This window comes from Penicillium angulare (genome assembly GCF_028827245.1).
Source record: "Penicillium angulare strain IBT 27051 chromosome Unknown utg000001l_segment0_segment0, whole genome shotgun sequence".
Taxonomy (NCBI): Eukaryota; Fungi; Ascomycota; class Eurotiomycetes; order Eurotiales; family Aspergillaceae; genus Penicillium; species Penicillium angulare.
This window is the reverse complement of record NW_026623160.1, coordinates 2,576,542-2,591,401: the sequence shown is the minus strand read 5'-3', so window position 1 is coordinate 2,591,401 and position 14,860 is coordinate 2,576,542. Positions and strand designations below refer to the sequence as shown.

The following is a 14,860-nucleotide window of genomic DNA, read 5'->3' as shown; positions in this document are numbered from 1 at the left end:
TTATCCACTCTGACGGCTGACAAATCCCATATTGGGGGTTATACGGGGAGTCTTTCAAGCATTGTTGCTTGCATATGTCAGGCGCAGAGATGGATCGATCACCTGTTTACCAGCAACAACACTGATTTAGAAGAGGTTGCTTTCTAGATATCCTCATAAAGAAAGATTATACAAAAGACATAGTGAAATGAACAGATATAGAGATATGATACGTAATGATTGCTTTTTGTAGGAAATATCCGTAATCCTTCTGCTTGTTTGAATTGTAGTCATCATCGTCCAATCGCCGTCTGCACTAAACTCCGTAGTTGCAAGCAGAAACGCGCCCAGCCCCTTCACCGCCTTCGTCCCCACGCTGGATCACCCTTCTCAGCCTCAAGTCTTGCCCGCCACATCTTCTGCCTGATCTCCTCAATTTCTCCTTCTCTCCCGCTTTGGATCCTGAGAGGTACCCTTCGTTCTATCTCTACCGTCACTCTGTTGGCGTTGGGCATCGTTTTCCCCTCTCCAAAACGCATATCTTGCTGAAGAGTCCTTCCCAATAACGTCACTTGCTGCTCGTCAACCGTGGCGCTAAGTGTGGTCTTCAAGAAGTGACCATCCAGTACGCGCTGCTCCACAAGATCTCCCTGAGTTTTGCTATTGTTTAGAGTCGTCTGCTAAACCTTGATGTCTAGGTGCTCCTCTTAACACATTTCCTTGACTTTCTTGCTCGATTCCGCCCCCTTGACACCATGCCGCCTGTTATGCCCCAGACACCTCACAAGGATGACCTTGACGAAACGTGAGCCTAAGATACCTACCCCAAGCGTGGAACAGATCAAGTATCTCATACTAACTATGGGTTAGCTGGTCGTTCTTGGAAGATGGCATCAACAGCGTGATGCACAAGCTTGAGGAGGGGGTTGACATGAAGCATGTTAGTAACCATCCAACATACTGAGACCTCGCTATACTACTGGAATAATGACTAACAATCGATACTAATTCTTTAGTACATGGCTCTTTACACGTTTGTCGCGCATCATATATTAATCGTCCCATCTCGTACTCACAAATTCATTAGGGCCGTCCACAACTTTTGCACATCACAGAAAGCCGTCGCGAGCAACCAAGGATTACAAGCCCACCGAGGAGGTTCGTCGCTTAAACGCACTCGCCTGCAAACTTCCCTGTCCCAGAAGACAAACAGGTCACAGCCACAGAAGCTAACTACCCCTCTTGGAATAACAGCACACCTTTTGGGCGAAGAACTCTACAAATTATTGGGGGAGTATCTTTCGCGCCATCTCCTCGAAGTGCACCAAAAGTCGCTTGCCCACGCCGAAGAAGCGCTACTGACATTCTACATCCGGGAATGGAGTCGATACACGACCGCCGCTAAATACGTCAACCACCTTTTCAGCTACCTCAACCGACACTGGGTTAAGCGAGAGATCGACGAGGGAAAGAAGAACGTGTACGACGTGTATACATTGCACCTGGTTAAGTGGAAGGATGATTTTTTTGAAAATGTCCACACTAAAGTCATGGAGGCCGTACTAAACTTGGTTGAGAAGCAGCGAAATGGCGAAACTATCGAACAGTCCCAGATTAAGAGTATCGTCGATTCTTTTGTATCGTTGGGCTTGGACGAAAATGACAGCAAAAAATCCACACTTGAGGTCTATAGGCACTATTTCCAGGTACCGTTCATCGATGCAACAAGAAGGTACTTTGAGAATGAGTCAAGACAGTTTGTGGCGGAGAATAGTGTGGTGGAATACATGAAGAAGGCAGAGGCTCGGCTTGAAGAAGAAAAGGCCCGCGTCGGTCTTTATCTACACTCCGATGTTACCAAGAGCCTCACAGAGACTTGTCTGGATGTCCTTGTTACTGCTCATTCCACTCTTCTTCGCGATGAATTCCAAATCCTTCTTGACAACGAACGCCAGGAAGACCTTGCTCGCATGTACCGACTCTTGTCACGCATCAAGGAAGGGCTGGACCCACTCCGATCTACTTTCGAGAGCCACGTGAGGAAGGCGGGTCTAGCTGCGATCGAGAAGGTTGCTTCGGAGGGCGAAAATTTCGAGCCCAAGCTGTATGTTGATGCCTTGTTGCAAGTTCACACACGGTATCAAAGCCTTGTGGATGAGGCATTCAACGGTGAGTCCGAGTTTGTGCGTTCTCTCGATAATGCCTGCCGAGAGTTTGTCAATCGTAACCGTATTTGCAAAACGGCTACAACCAAGTCACCTGAGTTGCTGGCGAAGTATACAGATTCCCTTTTGAAGAAGGGATCCAAGGCTGCCGAGGAGTCTGAGCTGGAAGAGATGCTTGTCCAGATCATGACTGTTTTCAAATACATTGAGGACAAGGATGTATTCCAAAAGTTCTACTCCAAAATGCTGGCAAAACGTTTGGTGCATGTCAGCTCTGTCTCCGATGATGCGGAGACGAGCATGATTAGCAAGTTGAAGGAAGCATGTGGATTTGAATACACCAATAAGTTGCAGCGCATGTTCCAAGATATTCAGATTTCGAAGGATCTCAATGCCAACTACAAGGACCTCCAAGATAAGGTTTTGGATGATGACGACCGCAAGAGAATGGTGGATGCTCACTTCCAGGTTCTGGGAACTGGATTCTGGCCTCTTAATCCACCCAACACCGCTTTCTCTGCACCTCCAGAGATTGTGAAGACCGCCGAAAGATTCCAGAAGTTCTACTTCGACAAGCATAATGGTCGTAAGCTGACATGGCTGTGGCAGCTGTGCAAGGGCGAGGTCAAAGCCAATTACATTAAGAACACCAAAGTTCCTTTCACATTCCAGGTGTCCACTTTCCAAATGGGTATCTTGCTTCTTTTCAACGAGACAGACACTCTGTCATACTCCGACATCCAAAAGGCTACCAGCCTTGCTCCTGAAGTCCTCGACCCTAACCTTGCCATTTTCCTGAAGGCGAAGGTACTTGTGGCGAGCCCCGAGGGTGCCAAGCCTGAGACCGGCACTACTTTCTCCCTCAACTACAACTTCAAGAATAAGAAGATCAAGGTCAACCTCAACATTCAGATTAAGTCGGAGCAAAAGGTAGAATCCGACGACACCCACAAAACTATCGAAGAAGATCGGAAGCTGTTGCTCCAGGTAAGCTCGACTGTCCTCTTTTATACATCGCCCATTCCATTCTAACTCCATACCAGTCTGCAATTGTCCGCATCATGAAATCCCGCAAGAAGATGAAGCACGTCCAGCTGGTGCAAGAAGTCATCCACCAAGTCAAGTCGCGCTTCCCACCCAAGATCGCCGATATCAAGAAGAACATCGAAGCTCTCATGGAAAAGGACTACATCGAACGTCTAGACGGGGACGAAATCTCTTACATTGCTTAATCTATCCGAAATCCCCTTCATCTCTACCTCTCCTATCTCTACATAAATCTCCTCATCGCATTTACCCTTGCTTCCTCATCGTCTCCCCCTCCCGACCATCCCTTCTTGCTTACCTCGTGGCTTTTTTTTTTCTGGCATCCCGATCACATGTTTCCCTCTGCATTGTGGTTTATCTATTCGTTCACAATGATGAAGTCCAATCCATCTTGGTTCGAGAAAAGGCTGGGAGGGTATTGATTCTGCCGGAAATAACAAAGGGAGCTACGGGCACCAGATCGACGCATTGTGTCCTTTTTTTTATTTTATGGTCCATTTTCATCATAGCGTTGAGACGACAGATCAATGATAACCCTGATTATTCTTCAAGACACTAGCTGTTCTTGACATGGATTTCTTGCTTTCGATTTGTAGCTTGGTCACCTAGATAGCGTAAATTGGGTAATCGTTGGCCACCTTGGCTAAAGCAGAACTCCAAACTGTCAAGCAGAAGAAAACACAGGAGTTCTGGATATATGCCCACTGCATATTGCACTTCAACATCATCTCCTATACCAATCAAAAAAAGAAAAAACCAGTGGCTGCGTGGGAGGACCTCGGGAACAAAAGAGAGTATATAAAATGACCTGGGACCTCGGGAGGTGAAATGCACATTAATAGAGATGCATCGAGCGAAATACACATTTCAAGCTAGAATCCAAATCCAAACACTGGAATTCACAGTTCATCCTCACTGAGTTTGCTTCCAAATGACACTTCGTTGTTTCCCAAAGGAATTATTCCCTCCGTTTCCACAGCAAACTCCACTAGGCAGCTCTGGTATGCAATATAGCTCAACGAGTGCCTTTCGATCCCAAAGCGGGTTTCGATAATATGACAACAAAGAGAACATACGATATCTATAACAGATCTGAGCTGCATGGGCAAGAAATAGGAAAGCCACTCACAATATAATGGTCGGGCTTACGTAGACGGACGATCTACGGACAAGGCTGAGTTCGGCCCGGAAGGTCGAGGCTGACAAGGTTCCCGCTTTCCATCTATCGGAGAGTCTACTCCGAAGCCTCGGAGAGACCTTTGTAGTCAATTTGGATCCTAGAATCATTTTGACGGAAGGAATTTAATTGCGTGATTGATTGAAATGGGCCAATTTCCCTTGCAAAAGACTCTCGCCTACTACTATAAAAGGCAAGCCCCATGGAGCTAAAGATTCAATCTACTCATTCCAACCACAGCCTGAGCAATGGAAGCAAAAGAGACCGAACGTGCTGGCTTCCTGCTAGATGCGCAGAAAAAGGCCATTCTCCTCTTTGAGGAAATCGAGCGCAGTCTCATCCGCCCCGGCGTGAGCGAAAAGATCCTGAGCAAAGAAATCCACCAATTAGGCAATGAGCGATTCGGCGTGCGAACCCATTGGCACAAACGAGTCGTTCGAAGTGGACCCAACACTCTGAGTCCCTTCGCCGAGAACCCTCCGGACAGAATTATCGAGGCGGATGATATCCTAGTCATCGACCTGGGCCCCGTTTTCGAAGAATGGGAAGCCGACTTTGGTCGCACATTCGTCCTTGGAAACGACCCACACAAGAAGAAGCTTCGCGATACGCTCGAACCTGTATGGAATGCTGTCAAATTGAAGTACCGGCGGGATCTGTATATGACAGGAGCACAGCTGTACGACATCGCTTGTAACGTTGCCGAAGAGAACGGGTTTCAATTTGGCGCTCACATGGCCGGACATATTGTTGGACACTTCCCTCATGAGCGGATCCCCAAGGATCAGACTACATTGTACATCACCACTGGAAATGATGATTCAATGAACTATGTTGCAGCCGATGGGTTCAAACGCCAGTGGATTTTAGAGGTTCATCTGCGCGATCCCGTCCGAAAGTTTGGAGGTTTCTATGAGCAGCTATTGACGATCGGCTAACCACGAAGTTTGCTTAATTGGAGACCTTTCTGGGAGAGATAACAACATATGGTCCACTATTTTGCATTGATAAACTGACCCGTGGATACAAACGCCAGTGCGAGAGATCAACTACTATAATCTCTTAACCACGGGGGCGTTTTCACATAGTCAGAGCAAGATTCGTGGATAAAAATAATAGAATTACAAACATGGATTTCTTTTATCACTGTTGACAGTATAACATAGGGGTACAAGAAGCCAAGTTGCTAAATAAAAGCTGTGTACAGAGCCGTAGTCTGCCATCCATAATCGCTACCATGCTTCGATTGGCTGTAGGACTTAGGGTGATTCGTTCGCTTTATGACCCACTCGCCAACGGGTACGTTAACAACCTGGGGTAATTGAGTCAGCTACTGCCACTGCTCCCTACAGGTCAATCCTGCTCCCGGCTGTGTAGTCAAACCCTATATCTGAATTTTCATTTCTTTCATCGAGCTGTGATATTCGCCAGGCTTGTTAAATAGCAACAAAATGACGGGCAGAACGCCTGTCACGCCAGCAACGTCGGCCCAGGCAAATCCCGAGTCAAGCGGGGCCCCTGGCCGCATCTCGTAAGCTCCAAGCGCTGGAGTGTCGTGCATTATTAATAATAAATTTCTAGATGTGAAAGATGCCGCAGAAGGAAGGTAAGTTTTGACCCGGGAGTGACGTCTACTAACAATTACGTGCAACGATGACTGACGAACTAGCGACAGGTTAAATGTGATCGCTCCCGACCATGCATGCAATGCATAACGGCAGATGTGGAGTGCGCATACCCTTCATCTACCAAAAAGAGGTATCGCGAACTCGAGTGACTCAGAAATACACTATCCCGAGACTCACAATTGCACATTGTATGCTCATAGGCCAATATCTCGATCTTATACGAACGCGCTTGAAGAGCAAGTCGCTTCTTTGGAGGATTTTATCACGAGTTTAGCTAGCTCTACTCACGTAGAGCGAGATCGGCTACTTGAGAACTATCAGCATTCATCGCTCGAACATCTACCGGCTCAATCGAGCGGTTCAGGGCCTTCGCCACGCAGTGGATTATACAAGGGCTCGCAGCTGCGGATGGACAACGGTCGTATCACCAGAATTTTTGGGGAGACAAGCTTCTATCCCATAGCTCCTCTGGTAGATGAAGAGCTAGACGAGGATTTAAGACCAAATTACCAAGACTCGAACGGTGCTGCGCCAAGTACAAGTTATACAGTTCCTGCCATAGGACATACACAGCTCACGCCTCAAAGCCTAGTCTGTCAGCAAGCCATGTCGGCCTTTTTTCAACATGCATATTACCATCACATGGTGCTTTATCGAGAGTATTTCCTTCGCGACTACAAAGCCGGTCAAGGTCCATATTACTCCGACCTTCTTTTCTATGCCATTGCTTCGATGGGCGCGTTGTTCTGCACAGACAATACTACGCGGGAACTATCTGAAGTTCTTTATAAGCGCGCTACTGAGCTACTTTATGGTGGAGCACTCAATGCGCCGAGTTTCACCACCGTTCAAGCGCTTCTGCTTCTTGGGCAGCGTGATGTCGGATGTGGTAACCATACACAGGGATGGCTTTTGACAGGTTCATAACTTACGACTCCCATAGTCAAGACATTCCGACTAACTAGAGTTTAAAATAGGCCTTTCATTTCGAATGATTCATGAGATGGGTCTTCATCTAGATCCGAATCACTGGAAAACACCTCATGACTCGGAGGTAAGATGCGAAGTTCTTCGACGAGTATACTGGGCCTGTTTTATTGCAGACAAGCAGTTGAGTCTGTACTTTGGACGACCACCCGCCCTTCACCTCAGTGAAACGGATGTAAACGACTCCGTTCGCATCGCCTATCCTCCCGACTGGGACCTCTTGCTCAACCAGTATATCATGAAAGACACTATGCGCACACAATATGAAGACGGTGTTGCATTCACCAGCTGTTTTACACAGCTTGCAAATCTCTCCAAGATTATCAATCGCATTATCACGGAGATTTTTGAATATCGCAAGAATATTGACGCGAGCATCCAAGCAGCATCGACACATTCAGTCTTTGCTGCACTGACCAAATGGCTGGCAGATCTTCCCCCTAAGCTACATTGGAATCAATGGATGAAGAACACGGTACCGCCGTATATTCTACACCTCCATCTCTATTACCATACCGTTGTAATATTGTTGTGCCGTCCACCTCGACAAATCATGTCTCATCATGTTTCTGCCTTCAAACAGAGCTTTGATATTTGCGAACAATCACTCAACGCAATATTCCTTCTGTTTGAAAAACACAGAAAGGATTACGGTTCTAGACCTTTTCCTATGACATGCCTGCACACCATCGCTACTGTGGTCAGCATGATATTGCTCAAATTACAGGTCCCAAATTTGTCTAGCGACATGAATAAAGCCGTACGACAATTGGAGCTTATCTCAGATATCATTGATAATGCAGCCAGCACATGGCCTAGTGCAGGTCCCATACAGGATATAGTAAATGAAGCTCGGCAAAAAGTGACCCAGAGTCAGACCTCAGAAGATTCGGTTTCTTATAATTGGGAGAATTTAATGACACTCGACTGGTATGTCTATTTATTTGAATCGAGCTCTGTATCATGCGGGGACTGACACTATAACAATTGATAGGCAGCTGGATCCAAATGCAGAACTCAGTTTGCCCACTGTATATGAAGAGCAAAGTCAGTTTGAAGTGTAATTATCATCATTTTTTTCCACATCAGATTTCCAGTTCCACTTATAGTATGTCTCCGGTTTTAGGATCATAGATTATGTACTAATTCACTCTATGAGAACAGTACGCCGACTCCAGGAGGCCGGTCGGAGCCCCGTCGGAGCCCCAAGCGGGATTTTAACTCCAAAAATTCCGATCTGTATTCCATGCTGATTTACTGTGGGAGCGGACTTGAAGATCTTGAATACCTCTTGCGGCGTAATGTGGACGGGGAAGGAAGTCCGACAGCCCCCTCCGAGCTGCGTCACTCCACCTCCAATCATCCAATATTAATTTCATAAAACGCCGTGCTCTAACAACTTTTTATCATTTAAATAATTCTATTTTCCATTCAACATAATATTTTCTAATTGATCAGATTTCTTGCACCGCAAGGATTAACTCGACATCATGGCCTCAATCACGCCAGACCACACGATTATTTACAAGCGCGTAGGTGCGCTCGAGATCCCCATGGATATCTACTTGCCGAAAAAGGTGGGAAATGCACCAGTTCTGCTCTGGTTTCATGGTGGCGGTTTACTGTAAGTTCATAGTCAGTTTCATCTGACTACAAAAGCATTATAGGTAAAAGGCTAGGCTAACGACAAGTTAGTCAAGGACGACGGGACCTAGTTTCTCCTCACATGCGAAATGGAGTCCAAACTTATGGCTTCATCTGCATCTCCGCCGACTACCGCCTCACGCCCCAAGTGAGCGTTGGCGATGTCTTTGAAGACGTCAAAGATTGTATTCAGTTCATCCGCAATGATCTCCCCGCTCATCTAGGCGAGAACATCATCGATGGATCCCGACTTGCCGTTTCAGGGAGCTCTGCTGGAGGCTTTCTCAGTCTCCTTGCAGGTCTCTACATCGACCCAAAACCACAAGTCATTGTTCCCTTGTATCCAATCACAGACCCACTCGGTACATTTTTCACCAACTCACAACCTGCACCAAATGGACGGTACTCGGCTTCGACAGAGGAGTTGGCTGAATACCTTGACGTAAATGCGTCGCCTATCGCTAGTAGCGGGAAGGTACCTGGTGATCCTCGGAGCCACCTGTATGTGTATATGCTGCGGAAGGCGAGTCTAGCTCAGCTCTGGGGCATTGCTGCCGGTGATGAAAGCGCTGCGGGCCAGTACAGGATCTCGCGTCAAATTCATCAGCATGCTCTGCCCCCAGCGTATGTTTTACATGGAGATGCCGATACGGCTGTGGGCGTGGAGCAATCGGATGAAGTTGTAGGCGCGATGCTGGGGTGTGGATTAACGGTAAAATATGAGCGGCCTCATGGACAAGACCACTTTTTAGACAATGGAGATGGCTATCAAAATCCAGCACTTTATGAGTTCATCATGCAATACCTATGATTCTGAAGGGAGAAAGAAAAAGAAATTGGGAATGAGAAAGCGTTGGTCAAATATTGGGGTTTCTTATTTATTCTCCGTTGTCATATGCGAAGCTCCCTTCCTCTCCTAAATCGATGCCTTTACATTAGCTTCATCATAGATGAATATTCCTGTATTGACTATTGGGCCTGTTGATCTCCGAAGATCTTCTAATTAGAAGGGAAGGGTACACCCAGAACCCTAATTTGGGGTGGACCTAGATAACTCTCGCGAACACCACCCGAATTTATCACAATTTTTTCCAAGAGACAGTTCGAGTTTCTCAAACGGTTCTGAAGCGTATGAGTACCTTGACTGGCTAGAGAAATGTTATGCTTGCATGTCCATACACCGGTTGGGCACTCATCAAACCACCCAGCAGGTAGATCTCCAGGGGGCGCATCACCCGGATTAGGCGCGTCTGGTACCATTCTGTCGGTCGATAGACTCAGTTCGGCAATAGATAATTCATATCTCAGTGGGTTATCTGGCTCAACATTCATAGTCATGGTAAAATACAGGGTCAAGGTCGCTTCGGATTCAGGAGTGAACATGAAGAAGGGATACTGAAGATGGGGAATACTTTCAACAGCACCAATAGGCTTTTTGATTCCCACAGATCCAACACCTGAACGATCAAGATATGGTAGAATGGTATAAAATGGTTCACATGGTTTATTGAGCGTGCTGAAGCTGCGTGCATTTAATGAAGACCTGCCGGCCGGACTCCACAAATCCCACAAAGCCCGCGGGGACTTCCCTGGTCTTGATTGGAACATGAACGTAGTTGAAATCTCCCACATCAGAGCGAACCTCACGGAGTGCCTCTCCATCAAATGGAACGGAACCTTCAATCAATCGATAGAGACATAAACTCGAATATTATCTTGCAAATCTAGATGACCCGATAACGTAAAAAGTTGAACCCATTCAAACTCAGAGGAGACAGTCCAATTGACAGGCTGTGTACTAGCATGTGAGTACTAGAGCTCAATCCATCTGGGAGAGGGCCCAAATGGCTCCAACGGGGGAACTTTCACGCCAGCAAGTCGTGCACGCCGACACGGATGGGTTCGGTCATTTTCTTCGCAAACAAGCCCAGTTTTTATGCCCCTCTGGCCTTCAACAGCGATGTCAATCCATCCCATGATTGGACTAGCCTTTTGACGTGTCTGGACATAGCATAGACCGGGCACCATATCACGAAATGGTGCGATCATGCCGTACTCCCATCGGCAGCCATAGTGTTGTTGACTCATGGTATACTAGTATTCAACTTCAAGTTGGGACCAATCGTTTCAAGTTCGTGAACCCATCCACCTGGGCAGTGAGCGATGGAGCCTCGTCATTGATAAATATCCCCCGGTATTCACACTAGGGGGTCCTTCGCGTGTGGTAACTTCTAAAGCCCAGGGCTCCGGGGTATGCTTTGGAGGAACATCAGACCAGTACTAGTAGTGGAATATAAGCATCATTTCGAATCCAACTTGAAGGCAGCGGGGGAATTTTTGGTGCTGTGACCAAGCCTTGTCTTCATTCCCCGCAGACTTGAATTCCCCGCAAATGCTCATCAGTGGTACTATTGCTTCAATTACGGTGCCTTTAGTTAGATAATAGGCCAGCTACAGCAAAAAGCGCTTCTTTGATTTTATCATTCAACTTGGGATTGAGGGGACCTGGGAAGAGGTCCTGGAGGCTCAGGCTCACAAGAGACTGAGAATTGCATGGCAACTTAAAGCATTGAATGATCCTCTAAATATGCATTGAATTGTAATAGCTTTGATATATTCTTATTCGTAACCGGCAAAAATGCCCACCAAACCAATAGCTCTACCCACTCTTCCCAGGGTTCAAATCAACTCGTAACCCTTCGTCAGGCGAAAGAGGCACAGCAGTAAACCCATCTTTATCAGCAGGAGTAAGCTTTTCGTTCTCCGCATGCGAGAATATCACCTCGGAATCGTGATGCGGGACTTCAGGTTCGTAAGCAGGGAATCCCTGAGACAAGGGGGACTTGGGAAAAGGAGCTTCAGCATAATCGGACCCTTCGTCGGGCTTGTATTCGCCGCTCTCACGACGCAGAAGAATATTACTCCATCGCTTTCTCCGGCTGAGACTACGCGTAAGTCCCTCGCCGTCTTCGCTATCGCGTTGTTGTTGCATAGAGTGACGACGGCCGCGATCGGACTCAGTCGTCTCCGTTACGATGGGGAGAGGTGATGATGCAGATGTACCTGTCTGTGTTGAGTTTGCGTTTGAGTTTGGATTGGGATTTGGGGACGGGCTGCGCTTGTCCTGCCATTCTTTGCGCTTTTCGCTAGCCCAAGAGCCCCATGAGCTGAAGTACGCGCCGGCTTTTTGACCAGCAGCGCTGACAGAGGCTTGTGCTTGGGTGACGTCGATGGAGGGCCTTTGGCGGGCCGCGAACCATCCGGCTGAGCCTTCTGCTGGAGAGTTCTCTGAGGCAGGTGGTGGGGAGGCAGAGGTATCAATTGATGTTCGTTGAGATTGAGCAGCGGCCTTTTCCTCGTTACGTTTTCTTTGAGCTTCGCGCATAGTTTCGATATCCGACCAGAAATTATTGAATGCCGCACTGACTTTCTTTTGACCGGTTGCAAGTTGACGGCTAAGCGCTTCTCGACCCTCACGGACACGTTCGTCTAAGTGTAGATCGGCTACTTGCTGAGATAGACGGCGTTGGATATCCTCCATTGTTAAACCGCCAGCACTTGGGTGGCGCGGCTCAGTGATTGAGAACAGAAGAGCGTCGGAGGTGAGTTTGGAGAATAAGGCATAATTTGAAGTTTTCTGCCACTGAGTTAAGAACTCTGTGTTGAAGTCGAGAGCAGGGTCGCCTTCAATGTTGAAAGTTTGTAGTTGTGTCTTGCTTCGATTGGGTGAATCACCTGATGAGTACGCAACAAGCTCTTCGTGGTACTTCATGCTAGATAGGAGTGCGAGTAGATATTCTTCGAATTGGAGTCGAATGAACTCTTCTGAGCCCATGAACCCGAGTGTCTTCGGTCGTGACGGGTGGGCGTCATCCCAGGTTTCGTTGACGATTTGAGTAAGAACATCAATCCAGCGTCTATCGGCCACAGATAGGGTTAGGGCCCTTTGAAGAGGCAGGGACGATATGTTGATACTATCTTCGTCAAGCTATAATAGACGGATGTTGACTTAGAATTATGCACTTCATCTCACTCAGAAAGTGGTCTTTACTCACATTGATTAATATATCGCTATAGCGATCCTTTTGCTGCAAGAGCAGAGAGTTCGTAGAACCCACAACATAAGACTTCGTGCCGTCATCAGCCAGCAGATCCAGCTGCTGCAGAGGAGTATAAGGTCCAAACATGCTGCCCTATAAGATATTAGAAAAAACCCATTCGAGTTTAGTCCAGAGAAGGCGAAAAATTACCTTTCCAAAAATCTGTAGTGGCAAGCCCATATAAGCCAATACTAGCTGAGTTAGCGCAGTTCCTTGAGTCGAAAATATGTCACCTTACAAGATTCTCGATCACTAGTTTTAAGAGACGTAGGCTTTTCAACGTTTTGCGCATAGCTGTCAAAAGCTGGGTCTGCACAGTCCTGCAAAGCATTTATCAATCCTGGTATTAGGGATACAAGAGAAAATTGTATCATGCATAAGCGTTCACAGCGGGTTCCGAAAAATAGCATCTGCGACATCAATCAGTACGGACTTTATACAGGAATACCAAGAGATCATATCTACCTTGGGCTGCAATAACAATCCCTTGAAAAGCACCAGAGTTTGATATTTGAACTCGTGAATCATCTCTCGGAGAGATAGTCCTTCAACTGTGTTAGCACATGCCCAAGCAAGATGAATGAATGCGACAAACCCAAGTTTTGATCTTTCGGCCCATCATTGAGTAAACTAATAACCAGTCCCTCTCGGAATTTCTATATTGAAATTTAGCAAATATTCCACCATCGCATCATCAAAATTCCATACCTTTAAAATATCAATGTCTGAAAAGTCCCTATTGCACCAAACAAATATCAGCGACATATTCCTCTTCTGCCATACCTCCTCATCCCGAAAAGAATACAAGGTCCTTGGGTATAGGAATACAGAGCATACCGCTGCGCAAACCATGCTGTTGTTACCACAGAGAGCTTTTCGCGCAATTGTCCAACTCTCTGCGGGCTATGTGTAACCACCACCACGGCCTTCTGTACAGTCGAGCGAGTCACATCCGGGTGTCGATTAATCAGGAGTTTGGCGTCGATCTGGCGCGAGCAGGCGATACCAAAGAGAGAAGTAGCCGGTGTCTCGGGGGTTTCTGAGCGGCGCAATGTAAAATATGAGAATTCCTCGGTCGATCTAAAGTAGGCCGTCAGCGCATTGTTTTCGGACCCTAAATTGCGGGGTGATCGATGCAAGGAGGGCGTTGCGTTGACCCATAATAAGAACGGAAGGTGCGGTGTAGTATTAATGTAGTATATTCAGGGTAATTCCATACAGATGTGCGCCGTCTGATAAGGCCATGAACGGTAGCAATGACCAGTCATTGTCGATGGCTGGGTTCGTCCCCTCATCACTGATGCAGTGTTCGATTTCGGGTCCTCTGTCAGTCAAAAGAAGATAATATTATGTTAGCCGGGTGTATCGAAGTACGAGCAGTTTGAAAATAGAGAAACAATGAGGTCAACAGCATTTTCGACTTACCGGGCATGGTGGAAATCAATCACCAGTACAATCGGATCTTGTTTATGCGGGACAGCCATCGGGGCGGTCATGCGGGGATCGCTAACGTGCAGAATTGGGGAATGGAGAATGCAAGGGTCACAGATGCTCTCCAATGGAAACTCTGGACGTAGCCATGAACCGAGCGACGAAAATTTGACTTGAAAAATGGACTATTGCGATCGTCAACAGGGGAATTCAAGGATCGATGCGATACGGTTTATCGCTCACGTGTTGATTGTCGGCGGTGTGTGCGTGCTGATCTGCAATGGAGTTTGGATTTGGCCGCATTCAAGTTATTGGACCCTTCAAATGTTGGATAATTACTCCGTTTCAATAGTATGTATAGTTTGTTTAATCTATTCATTCTCTATTTGTTTTTTTTTTGTTTTTTTGGCTGATTCAAAACATCGTAATTATTAGCTTTAGTTCTTGAATACCGTTTACTTCAAAAGACTCCTCCAAAGGCAGTAGAGTCGGCCTATTTTCCACGTAGCACCACCTGCATGTGCATGTGGGCAGTAACACACTCAGTTCATCCTGATTCGCCTAATCACCACCCCGTTCTTGACGACGCCGAACGAACTATAGACAATGGACAATGGCTTCCGGAAACAATACCACACAGGAAAAGAGTTAAAGCAAAATAGTATGATAAAAAAGGATGAAAATGAAAATTGTAAAAGATCA

The 14,860-nt window shown here is 46.7% G+C and overlaps 7 protein-coding genes across 7 annotated transcripts; 4 read left to right on the top strand and 3 right to left on the bottom strand.

The window, feature by feature from the left end:
• Nucleotides 1-734: 734 nt before the first annotated feature.
• culA (cullin culA) lies at nt 735-3,376 on the top strand (the record flags this gene model as incomplete). Its single annotated transcript, XM_056917130.1, has 5 exons — nt 735-784; nt 850-919; nt 996-1,012; nt 1,067-3,131; nt 3,188-3,376. The coding sequence occupies 5 exons, from the start codon at nt 735-737 to the stop codon at nt 3,374-3,376; spliced, it is 2,391 nt and encodes a 796-aa protein (XP_056785010.1).
• Nucleotides 3,377-4,616: 1,240 nt separating this feature from the next.
• N7478_000914 (M24 family metallopeptidase) lies at nt 4,617-5,306 on the top strand (the record flags this gene model as incomplete). The annotated part of the gene is made up of 1 exon (XM_056917129.1): nt 4,617-5,306. The coding sequence occupies one exon, from the start codon at nt 4,617-4,619 to the stop codon at nt 5,304-5,306; it is 690 nt and encodes a 229-aa protein (XP_056785009.1).
• A 513-nt stretch (nt 5,307-5,819) lies between these two features.
• On the top strand, nt 5,820-8,047 carry N7478_000913 (fungal specific transcription factor domain-containing protein; the record flags this gene model as incomplete). Its single annotated transcript, XM_056917128.1, has 4 exons — nt 5,820-5,899; nt 6,197-6,915; nt 6,974-7,913; nt 7,978-8,047. The coding sequence occupies 4 exons, from the start codon at nt 5,820-5,822 to the stop codon at nt 8,045-8,047; spliced, it is 1,809 nt and encodes a 602-aa protein (XP_056785008.1).
• A 426-nt stretch (nt 8,048-8,473) lies between these two features.
• Nucleotides 8,474-9,438, top strand: N7478_000912 (uncharacterized protein; the record flags this gene model as incomplete). Its single annotated transcript, XM_056917127.1, has 2 exons — nt 8,474-8,607; nt 8,679-9,438. The coding sequence occupies 2 exons, from the start codon at nt 8,474-8,476 to the stop codon at nt 9,436-9,438; spliced, it is 894 nt and encodes a 297-aa protein (XP_056785007.1).
• A 188-nt stretch (nt 9,439-9,626) lies between these two features.
• Nucleotides 9,627-9,965, bottom strand: N7478_000911 (uncharacterized protein; the record flags this gene model as incomplete). The annotated part of the gene is made up of 1 exon (XM_056917126.1): nt 9,627-9,965. One exon carries the CDS (start codon nt 9,963-9,965, stop codon nt 9,627-9,629), a length of 339 nt encoding a protein of 112 aa, XP_056785006.1.
• Nucleotides 9,966-10,439: 474 nt separating this feature from the next.
• N7478_000910 (uncharacterized protein) lies at nt 10,440-10,715 on the bottom strand (the record flags this gene model as incomplete). Its single annotated transcript, XM_056917125.1, has 1 exon — nt 10,440-10,715. One exon carries the CDS (start codon nt 10,713-10,715, stop codon nt 10,440-10,442), a length of 276 nt encoding a protein of 91 aa, XP_056785005.1.
• A 571-nt stretch (nt 10,716-11,286) lies between these two features.
• On the bottom strand, nt 11,287-14,211 carry N7478_000909 (uncharacterized protein; the record flags this gene model as incomplete). The annotated part of the gene is made up of 10 exons (XM_056917124.1): nt 11,287-12,615; nt 12,683-12,820; nt 12,878-12,918; nt 12,966-13,137; nt 13,193-13,272; nt 13,323-13,383; nt 13,436-13,463; nt 13,565-13,807; nt 13,947-14,051; nt 14,153-14,211. The coding sequence occupies 10 exons, from the start codon at nt 14,209-14,211 to the stop codon at nt 11,287-11,289; spliced, it is 2,256 nt and encodes a 751-aa protein (XP_056785004.1).
• Nucleotides 14,212-14,860: the final 649 nt, after the last annotated feature.